Consider the following 11374-nt stretch of genomic DNA (forward strand, 5'->3'; position numbering starts at 1 on the left):
GGCTCACGCCTATAATGCCAGCACTTTGGGAGGCAGAGACAGGGAGACTACTTGAAGTCAGTCTGAGACCAGCTTTGCCAACATGGTAAAACCCCATCTCTACTAAAATACTAAAAATACAAAAACTAGCTGCAAGGGGTGGCGCATGCCTATAGTCCCAGCTGCTCGGGAGGCTGAGGCAGGATAATTGCTTGAACCCAGGAGGCAGAGGTTGCAGTGGGCCAAGATCACGCCATTGCACTCCAGCCTGAGCAACAGAGCTAGACTCCATCTCAAAAAGAAAAAAAAAAGGTGGCCGGGTACAGTGGCACATATTTGTAGTTCCAGCTACTCAGGAGGCTGAGGCAAGAGGATCACTTGAGTCCAGGAGTTCAAGACCCACCGGGCAAAATGTTGAGAGCCCATCTCTTTTTTCTTTTCCGGAGTCTCACTGTGGTGCCCAGGCTGATAGCCCGTGCAATGGCATGATCTTGGTTTACTGCAAACTCCACCTCCCAGTTTCAAGCGATTCTCTTGCCTCAGCCTCCTGAGCAGCTAGGATTACAGGCCTGCGCCACCTGCCCAGCTAATTTTTCTATTTTTAGTAGAGACGGGGTTTCACCATGTTGGCCAGGCTGGTCTCGAACTCCTAACCTCGTGATCCACCCGCCTTGGCCACTCAAAGTGCTGAGATTACAGACGTCAGCCACCGCGCCCAGCCAAGAGCCCACCTCTTAAAAAAAAAAAAAAAAAAAAAAAGAGGCAAAGTACTACTGTCCTTGATTGCCTCTAAGATATTAACTTCCCAAGGATGGCAAAGGTCCCTATCACCTCCTAAACTCCCAAAGGAGCTCTGAAAAAGGTTTGAAAACAAATATATGTACACTGGGATGCAGTTAGATGAGGGAGGAGGCCTCATCAGCAGGAGGCAGGGGAGCCACTGGCTACCTTTGTGCAGGACTGCATTGGCTGGCTTGTTTCCTGCCATTGACTCCTTGGACAGGTGCTGATGACTTTCCGCCAAACACTCCACCTCAGCAAAGCGGGTGTTGAGGGCCATGGAAGGGTGAGAAGGGTCTTCTGACATGTTCAAGTAAGCAGCCCGGCGCAGCTGTTCCTCAATCACCAAAGCTTGTTCTAAGAGCTGGACAAGGGATAAGAGGAAATGGGAGTTCGACTGATAACTCACTATGCTCACTTCTGACTGGCCTCTCAGCTCACCTCATTGTTTCTGATAGTAATAAGAACCTATGAATAATTTCATGGACAACTCATTCCCACACCCAGCAGTTTAACTTTGCCTTGACCCTTTTTTCTTTCCCTTTTTCAATGTCCTCGTTTTAAAACTTTTACCCTTTAGGTTCTCTTATACAAAAGCGATAAAACTCAATTTAGAAAACAGAGTATCAAAATTAACAACAGATAATCCCACCTTCTAGAAATACATCCTGATGTTTTTCTTTTTAGGTTTTTTTGTGCATAGTTTTTTACATAACTGAGATCATACTATATACATATCCATATTATGTTTTCATTTAGTTACACAGTTAAACATCTTCCTTTTTATCATCTACTCTTTATCAACTACTCTTCAAAAACACGTTTTGGCTGGGCACAGTGGCTCACACCTGTAATCCCAGCACTTTGGGAGGCCGAGACGGGCAGATCACTTGAGGTCAGGAGTTCAAGACCAGCCTGGCCAACATGACAAAACCCCATTTCTACTAAAAACACAAAAATTAGCAAGGTATGGTAGTGCACACCTGTAACTGCTGCTGCTCAAGAGGCTGAGGCAGAATAATGCTTGAACCCGGGAGGCAAAGGTTGCAGTGAGCCGGGATCGTGCCACTGCACTCCAGCCTGAATGACAGAGGGAAACTCTGTCTCAAAAAAAGAGGATTATTTTGCTATTTTAAAATATTTTTGTTTTTTATTTCCTCTTATCGCCATCTCACTTCCATTCCTCTGAAAAGCAACCTTTCTAATATAGTAATACTGGGGCTTTTGTGTAGGTTTTAGACTGTGTTTTGTTTCGTATGTATGTTTCTAAGTTACAGAATGATGTTTTCTGTACCTATAAAATGCTTTTCTTCTCCCACTACATACTTTTAAAAGGTACACTTATGTTGTATGCACATGATTTTTGTTGCTTCTGTTGTTTAATGCCCCATGATATGAATACATGTTTTACCTATGCATTCTCCTAATGCTGAACATTTAGGTTGCCTCTAGGCCCCATCACCAAAATCATACTGCAAAAACACTCATGCATAGGTCACCTGATGCAGCTGTATTAAAGGTTCTTTGAAATATATCCCAAGAGGCAGAATGTTGGTTCTTAATTTATGAAAAGATTTTAATTACTTAAAAAATATATTCATAAAACCTATGACTCAACATATGAGATTTCTCATGCCCTTCTCCTCTCCTAGTGTCTGCCAGCACTTCTATGCAGATGACTTGATGCTTCTCAAACATGTGCCTTGAGCACTGGTTCTGATCCTACTAGTGTATGGTGATGGGGGTAGGAGTGGGAGGGGTGCTGATTTGTGAGAAATACCAAAAGAGTTGTCTAAAATTTGGTATCATTCTTTTCTACAAACTGCTCTCTCTCTCTTCTTAAATGACAATTCAACTTTCCAGTTGGACTCAGGCTCAAAATGTTATTTTCAGTCTTACTCTGTACTTCAAATCCAGTAAGTCAGGAGTTGGCGAGCTACAGCCTGTGGGCCAGCTCTGCCCCACCACCTGTTTTTATATGGCTGAAGAGCTAAGAATGGGTTTTACATTTTAAAATGGTTGGCAAAAAGTCAAAACAAGACTATTTCATGCCATTTAATGAGAATTATACAAAATTCAAATTGTAATATCCATAGATGAAATGCTGAAACACATCCTAACTTATTTATGTATCCCCTGTGGCTGCTTTCACACAACGAAGATGGAGTTAAGTATGTACAACAGAGACCACATGTCCCACAAAGCCTGAAGCCTATCTGGCCCTTTAATAGAAAAGGTTTGGTTGGGTGCAGTGGCTCACGCCTGTAATCCCAGCACTTTGGGAGGACAAGGCGGGCAGGTCACCTGAGGTCCAGAATTTGAGACCAGCCTGGCCAATATGGCAAAACCCCATCTCTATTAAAAACACAAAAATTAGCCAGGCATGATGGTACATGCCTGTAATCCCACCTACTCAGGAGGCTGAGGTAGGAGAATTGGTTGAACCCGGGAGGCGGAGGTTGCAAGTGAGCTGGGAGATGTCCCCACTGCACTCCAACCTGGGCAACAGAGCGAGACTGTCTCAAAAAAAAAAGGGGGGGGTTTTATTAACCATTTTTGGTTTGCGGAGGGGAAAAAACGTTTACTGACCCCTACAATAAGTCACTAAGTCCAGTAAATTCTTTGGTGTTTTGTTTCCTTTATCTTTACCCTTTTCATTTTCCACAACCAGCATCACAGCCCAGACCCTTAACACCTCATGATTATATGATAGTTTTATAATCTTATGAATGCTGTTTCCATTTCCCTTGGTCCTATCAAAACTCTGCTCACAAACTTTCAGTGGCTGCCCATTAACAATAGGGTAAAGTCCAAACTCTCTTATCTGGTGCCAAGAACCCACCTACTGACCTCTAGCTCTTCCACCTTTCTCTTTCCAACCTACCTCCCAACCATCACCCAACACAAATGTTTCCCCACAGCTCAACTGGGCTATTTGCTGTTTCCAGACATACTAAACTTTGCTGCCTCATGTCTTTGCCCAACCTAATCCCTTTGTTCAGATATCCTTCTGTTCCTACCAAAAAATCTCCATCGCATTCCTCAAAACTTCATTCCAATGCCATCTTCTCCATAAAGCCATTTGTGAGTTCCCTCCATACTCCAAATCCTCTGGAGAACTTTTTTTTTTTTAAAGACAGGGTCTCGGATGGCACAGTGGCTCAGGCCTGTAATCTCAGCACTTTGGGAGGCCGAGGCGGGCAGACCACGAGGTCAAGAGATCGAGACCATCCTGGCCAATATGCTAAAACCCCGTCTCTACTAAAAATACAAAAATTAGAGGCTGAGGCAGGAGAATCACTTGAACCCAGGAAGCAGAGGTTGCAGTGAGCAGAGATCACGCCGCTGCACTCCAGCCTGGCAACACATCAAGACTCTGTCTCAATTAAAAAAAAAAAAAAATAGCATCTCACTCTAATGCCTAGGCTGGAGTGCAGTGGCACAATCTAGGCTCATTGCAGCCTCCCAAGTAGCTGGAACTACAGGTGCACGCCACCAGAATTGGTGAATTTTTGTATTTTCTGTAGACGTGGCATTTTGCCATGTTGCCCAAGCTGGTCTCGAACTCCTGGACTCAAGCAATCGGTTATTTTAAAATGCTGGGATTAGCCACTGTGTCTGCCTCTCTGAGAACTTTTTCTTTTCTTTTTTGAGATGAGTCTCGCTCTGTCACCAGACTGGAGTGCAGTGGTGGGATCTTGGCTCACTGCAACCTCCGCCTCCTGGTTTCAAGCAATTCTGGATAACTTTTTTATGCCAATCAGCAATCTCTCTCCTGATATGCAGAATGGCATTCATTTGATTACACATGTGCTCCTACTTGAAACTGAAAGCTCCTTGAAAGCAGATACCATGCTTTGTCTCTTTATCCCTGGGCACATCATTGCTAAGTACATAATACTTGAAGGCTTATTAGTGTACATTTCTTCCCCGATTATACTCAGCTTATGAGACAACAGACATGTCTCTTTTTTTTTTTTGAGACAAGAGTCTCACTCTGTTGCACAGGCTAGAGTGCCATGGCACAATCTTAGCTCAATGAAATCTCCACCTCCCGGCTTCAAGCAATTCTCCTGCATCAGCCTCCCAAAGTGCTGGGATTACAGGCGTGAACCACCGTGCCTGGCCCACACAGCTACTCTTTAGCCCAGAAAAAAGAACCAGGCCAGGCACAGTGGCTCACGCCTGTAATCCCAGCAATCTGGGTGGCCAAGGCAGGTGGATCACATGAGGTCAGGAGTTTGAGACTAGCCTAGCAACATGGTAAAACCCCATCTCTACTAAAAATACCAAAAACAGCTGGGTGTGGTGGCGGGCACCTGTAATCCCAGCTACTCAGGAGGCTGAGGCAGGAGAATCACTTGAACCCAGGACACAGAGGTTGCAGTGAGAAAGAGACTGCATTCCAGCCTGGATGACAGAGACTCTGTCTCAAAAAAGAACCAGCAGCCCACTGACTGATACAGTTCTACCTCTTCAGAGATGCAATTCAATCCCACCTCTGTATCGTTCCTGAATACTCCAATCTACAGTGTTCCCCAAATAAACCCCTCTGCACTAGTGTCGCTCATTGGACCATAGTCACCTACAGCTCATGTACAGTTAGTTAACTTTCAAGTCTGTGTGTCTTCAACCCTAATGTGTAAGTTACTTGGAAGCAAAGCCTTCCACAGAATGAAGAAAGTGAGAATGGTGCGCTGGATGGACAGACTCCCTCCGCTGCCGGACGTTATGCACTTTCAAGTTTGTCACTTAAGCAATCAATATATTCCTCCCCAACCGCTCACCTTAAACCTTCGAGCTAGAAATTTATTCTTGATCTCTAAGAAATTGCCACGGTTCATTTCACCCTTGAAAGGCTCATTGAGGATGGCATAGCGTGGGTCATTCTGGATGTCTTGCCACCGGGCATAGCCATGGCTATTGGAAAAGTGCTCAGGAAAAACAAAACAAGAAAAGTAAGAACCTCAAACTAAGAGACCTTCAGAACCTTTCACCAAAAGCCTCAGTCCAGATTCAGGCAAAGGATACTTTATGATGCCGGCTAGTAGCCAGTAGTCATGCCGTCGATGCCAGATCTCGTAAGTCTTCTTGGTAACTGTGGCTGCCCGCTCTTCATTCTGCCAAAGGGAGTGCAACTCTGAGGAGGAATTTAGGGAAGGTGGGGGGGGGGCGGGAAGCAAACATCTGTGAGAATTGAAAATGCTACTTATTCTTGTCCCCCACCATCCCCTATCCCTGGATCCATCTTTATATAATTTGCTTCTGGCTTTCTCCACAGAACCCAGGGGAGTACACTATCAGTTTGGCATTCCCTCATCGAACAGAGGTAAAGTCCCTGTACCGTGGTTTCTGACAAGAACCCCAATTTCACACCAGATCCTTCTAACCCTGGTGGGCCCCTCATTTCCATACCAGTAAAACCACCATCTGCAATGTTGAACATGAAACGCTGTTTAATATTTTTCTTCTGTTTCTCATCATTCAGGTCCTTGGGGGTCTCTCCATTCTGAAGCATCACCTCTTTTTTCTCTTCTTCTTCTTTCTTCTCTTCTACAGAATGTAAGAAAGAAAAATGTCAGTTCCAGCCAAAGCCCAGCACCATCGACCTGACCCAGAACACTGTATGCTACAAGAATCCATCCACCTCCACCCCTTCTCCACCTGGGTGTCTCTCAGACCCAGAAAATGGTGCCATTGGCCCACTGACAACTAAATGCGGGGACAGGTGCAGTCTTTTGGGATAAAATGGCTAGATGAGTATGGACAGGGAGGCAGGGCAGATACAGTCCTTGCTTCTGGTTTTAGAGTTCTTCTAAACCACAATCAACTTCTTCAAACACCCACCTTTGTCTTCTACCACAATAGGGGTCAGATCTATTGCTGACTTTTCCTCTACCTTCTCTACGTCAGCAACACCTAGGGGAAGAAATGTTATTGAAAATATACCTAAAGGAAGAACATTCTCCTCTGTTCCACACTATTATCCAATTGGATACACCTATATCTAAATGTCTGCGATTACAGTAATGTCAGCTGGGCATGGTGGCTCATGCCTGTAATCCCAGCATTTTGGGAGACAGTAGCGGGCAGATCACTTGAGGTCAGGAGTTCAAGACCAGCCTGGCCAACATGGGAAAACCCAATCTCTATTAAAAATACAAAAACTAGCCGGGTGCGGTGGCTCATGCCTGTAATCCCAGCACTTTGGGAGGCCAAGGTGGGTAGATCACCTGAGGTCAAGAGTTAGAAACCAGCCTGGACAACATGGTGAAACCCCGTCTCTACTAAAAATACAAAAATTAGCCAGGCGTGGTGGCTCACGCCTGTAATCCTAACACTTTGGGAGGCCAAGGTGGGTGGATCTCAAGGTCAGGAGTTCGTGACCAGCCTGGCCAACATGGTAAAACCCCGTCTCTACGAAAATACAAAAATTAGCCAGGCATGGTGGCGCGTGCTGTAATCCCAGCTACTCAGGAGGCTGAGGCAGGAGAATTGTTTGAACCCAGGAGGTGGAGGTTGCAGTGAGCCAATATCGTACCACTGCACTCCTGCCTGGGCAACAGAGTGAGACACTATCTCAATAAATAAATAAATAAATAAATAATTAGCTGGGCATGGTTGTGGAATGCCTGTAATCCCAATTACTCGGAGGCTGAGGCAGAAGAATCGCTTGAACCCGGGAGGCCCAAGTTGCAGTGAGCAGAGATCGTAACACTGCACTCCCGCCTGGGTGACAGAGTGAGACTCCATCTCAAAAAATAAAAATAAATAAAGTCATAAGAGATAGGAAAACCTGCCACCTAAAATCAAGGGTACAGGATTCTTCAGTGTATCACTTCCTCCTGCTATCTCTACAGCCCCAGTGAAAATTCATGAGTGACCATGGTTCACACAGGGATCTGTAGTGCTTAAAAATATGGATACCAGCCAGGCACAGTAGCTCACGCCTATAATCCCAGCACACTGAGAGGGCAAGGCAGGTGGATCACCTGAGGTCAGGAGTTCGAGACCAGCCTGACCAATATGGAGAAACCCCCTCTATTAAAAAATACAAAATTAGCTAGGCATGGTGGCACATGCCTGTAATCCCAGTTACTCAGGAGGCTGAGGCAGGAGAATCGCTTGAACTCAGGAGGCGGAGGTTGCCGAGATCACACCATTCATTACACTCCAGCCTGGGCAACAAGAATGAAACTCCTTTTTTTAAAAAAAGAAAAAAGAAAAAAAAAGAAAAAAAAGGCCAGGCACAGTGGCTCATGCCTGTAATCCTAACAATTTGGGAGGCCAAGGCGGGCGGATCACGAGGTCAGGAGATTGAGACCAGCCTGGCCAACATGGTGAAACCCTGTCTCTACTAAAAATACAAAAATTAGCTGGGCATGATGGCGTACGCCTGTAATCCCAGCTACTCGGGAAGCTGAGGCAGGAGAATCACTTGAACCAGGGAGGTAGAGGTTGCAGTAAGCCAAGATTGCACCACAGCACTCCAGCCTGGCAACAGCGCGAGACTATCTCAAAAAAAAAAAACCATGTGGATACCTTTACCTTTGGGCTCTGTCTCCATAGGTTCCTCTGTTCTCTCCTTCACCTCTGCCTTTTCCACTTTCTCCTCTCCCTCAGGGGGTTCAGCAACGACCTTTTCATCCTCTGAGGCAGGGGCAGGGGGCTGTGTACACTTCAAAGGAAAAAAAAACAAAAACAAAACAGATGAAGCAGACAGGCCAGCAACTACAAGGAAGACTGGACTTACTCATTTGTCTTTAGTGTGGCATTCAGTCACCCCCATCTCTTACCTCAATGGCAGTCTCAGGGGCTACAGATTTAACCTCCTTTTCTCCTTCTATGCTCTCTTCTTCTTTGAGGCTATTTTCCTCTATTTTGATCCCATCTTCTGCAGAACAATAAGAGACAATCAATTAGGAAGAAGGTCCTACATCAGAGAGGTCATTTCTTCCCAGTTTGTCTCATCTTAAATTGTCCTCTCGTGCCTTTAAGAGCCAGCCCTATTCTTAGGACGGCCCTCCTAAACTGAGAGGGAAATTGCTGTGTGTCCTGCCAGACTACCCTGTTAGAACTGAGCACAGGGGAGCAGAAAAATAGGCCAGGACAAAAAAAGAGGAACAGAAAATGACAGGACAGGCAGACTTACCAGCAGGTGGGGCAGGTGCCGGAGTGTTGGGCTGCGTATCCCCTGGAGTGGAGGGTGTAGGAGTCTTTGGGGAGGGTGACCCTGGCTGGGACATTTTCTTGTTTTCCTCTACCTCAGCCAGTTCAGGCATGCTCCAGCGCCCATTAACATGTTCAAACTCCTGAACCTGTAGCAATGGGACAAGAAGTTGAAGACCCAATTCCAGCTGCAGGCTCCTTTCCTATTGGCCTTCCACTCTCCACCTCCTGGGTTCAAGCAATTCTCCTGCCTCAGCCTCCTGAGTAGCTGGGATTACAGGTGCCCACCACCACACGCAGCTAATTTTTGTATTTTTAGTAGAGATAGGGTTTCGCCATGTTGGCCAGGCTGGCCTCAAACTCCTGACCTCAAGTGATCTGCCCGCCTTGGCCTCCCAAAGTGCTGGGATTACAGGTGTGAGCCACTGCGCCTGGCCCCCTAGAAACTTTTAACAATGGCAAGTGGCTCAGGGCTCACCTTCTTGCGAATCAAAGACATAACACCAATTCTAGTAAGGACATGCTGGCGAGACAGGCCTTCTCGGGGGACACCATCAGCAAAGGTCTCAGCCCCATCTGCCCCCGGCTCACATAAATGCCGCATAAAGAGAGAGACATATGCCCTGCGTAAAGAAGTAGAGAAATGTGTTAATCAGGGATCATGCTGACTCTTAAGATTCTTTTTCCATCCCTTTGTGAGGCATCATCACAGGCAATAAGTATGGCTCCACCTTGATGTCAAGCCCACCACGGCACTGGAAGGCTCATCTCCAGACCCCACAAGACCCAGATTCTCTTCCAGGGAAGCAAGGAACACATTACTTTTTTTTTTTTTTTGAGATGGAGTCTTGCTCTGTCGCCCAGGCTGGAGTACAGTGGCCGGATCTCAGCTCACTGCAAGCTCCGCCTCCCGGGTTCCTGCCATTCTCCTGCCTCAGCCTCCCGAATAGCTGGGACTATAGGCGCCCGCCACCTCGCCCGGCTAGTTTTTTTTGTATTTTTTTAGTAGAGATGGGGTTTCACCGTGTTAGCCAGGATGGTCTCGATCTCCTGACCTCGTGATCCGCCCGTCTCGGCCTCCCAAAGTGCTGGGATTACAGGCTTGAGCCACGGCGCCCGGCCAAGGAACACATTACTAACAGCTTCATCTGCCAACTTCAACAGAGGAAACAGCCCACTTCCCTGCACAGCTGGGCCTAGAACCATGGAATGACCAGCTAGATAGCAGAAGAAGCCCTTGCTCTAGATCAGTTCATGCCAGCCCTTAACTCACTTGAACTCTTTCTCTGATTTGCCTCGCAGATCTCTTACAAGCCACTGGGTAGTAAAAGCATCCTGAGGTGGCATACCATATCGCATAATTGCGTTAAGAAAGGCTTTTCGCTGACGAGCATTAAAACCAAGTACCTAGGGGAAGAAGAAACCCAGATGAGAGGGAGCAGGCTGCACTCCACCAAAGATCCAATATCTATCTGGCACTCACCCACCCTTAGAATTGCATGGCACTTACTTCAATATTCCCACCGACACGGGCCAACAGAGGAGGCAATGGCTTATCTTTATCATTCCGCAGGCCCTTACGACTGGGCCTACGGGGAGCTGCAGGAAGAAAAAGATGAATGAGTGACACGGGTAGGATATGAAACAAAGCAACATTTAGAAAAGCAACAAAAAAGCACAGCCCTCACCTTCTGAACGTTCATCAAAGTCTTCATCACCTTCCTCTGAAGCCACTGAGTAATCGGACTGGTTGTCGGACTGGTCGTCCTGCCAATCTGGAGGGAGAGAGGGCAGATGAGCGGGGCCCACTGCTCTAGTGGAACGGCCCATGGGTGGGGGGCGGGGCCGGCCACACACACCTCGGTCCTCCTGGGAGCCATCATTGTAGTTGACCTGTTTACGGATTCTTTTTCCTTTGCCCAGATTTCGGGCTAGATCTTCTTGCTGCTGCTCATAATGGTGCCGCAGCAATTTCTCCCAGTAGTCAGGATCCACACTTTCTTCCTGTTTAATGATTTCCCGTTCTACCTCCTCTTCCTCCTGGGACAGAGGGAGGGCCAGGACTCAGGAGTGCTGAAGTCAGCGCCACCAGCTACCCCTGGTCCTCATAGTTCCCACTCTGCTAGCTCCTTTTCATGACTGGACTCTTAAATAGTTGGTGTGCCTGTTTAGACCTACGAACTTAGAAGAAATTTAATTGAGAGTACATAGCTCATAATTATGTATAGATTAGCAGTCAGCATAACTCAAGAAAAACATAGGATAGAGCCATTATCACAGGGAAGGATGAAGACACAGAATGCTTTCTTCTAACCCCTTGCACTGGTGCATATACAATCGGAAGATAGCAAAAAGAAAAAAGGTCAGAGCCTTAGCAAGGCAGAATGGAGAAGCTTCTGAAATACTGTAAAAGATTTTCATAAGAGAGAAGAGGGGCCGGGCGCGG

At 46.6% G+C, this 11374-nt stretch overlaps 1 protein-coding gene across 1 annotated transcript in view; it reads right to left on the reverse strand.

The window, feature by feature from the left end:
• Positions 1 to 750: 750 nt before the first annotated feature.
• Positions 751 to 11374, reverse strand: part of CHD4 (chromodomain helicase DNA binding protein 4) — a gene marked incomplete at its 3' end in the record, with an annotated part of 37425 nt that continues 26801 nt past the window's right edge. Inside the window, exons 26-38 of the mRNA XM_017891760.1 lie at positions 10788 to 10968; positions 10617 to 10703; positions 10439 to 10527; positions 10202 to 10335; positions 9407 to 9551; positions 8912 to 9077; positions 8556 to 8653; positions 8308 to 8437; positions 6607 to 6678; positions 6175 to 6312; positions 5791 to 5899; positions 5547 to 5679; positions 751 to 1123 (exon numbers count right to left, since the gene is read on the reverse strand). Of these exons, the coding sequence (XP_017747249.1) occupies positions 751 to 1123; positions 5547 to 5679; positions 5791 to 5899; positions 6175 to 6312; positions 6607 to 6678; positions 8308 to 8437; positions 8556 to 8653; positions 8912 to 9077; positions 9407 to 9551; positions 10202 to 10335; positions 10439 to 10527; positions 10617 to 10703; positions 10788 to 10968 (1855 nt within the window). The remainder of the gene's footprint in view (positions 1124 to 5546; positions 5680 to 5790; positions 5900 to 6174; positions 6313 to 6606; positions 6679 to 8307; positions 8438 to 8555; positions 8654 to 8911; positions 9078 to 9406; positions 9552 to 10201; positions 10336 to 10438; positions 10528 to 10616; positions 10704 to 10787; positions 10969 to 11374) is intronic.

The sequence above is a fragment of the Rhinopithecus bieti genome, unplaced genomic scaffold (genome assembly GCF_001698545.2).
Source record: "Rhinopithecus bieti isolate Rb0 unplaced genomic scaffold, ASM169854v2 scaffold_21022, whole genome shotgun sequence".
Taxonomy (NCBI): domain Eukaryota; kingdom Metazoa; phylum Chordata; class Mammalia; order Primates; family Cercopithecidae; genus Rhinopithecus; species Rhinopithecus bieti.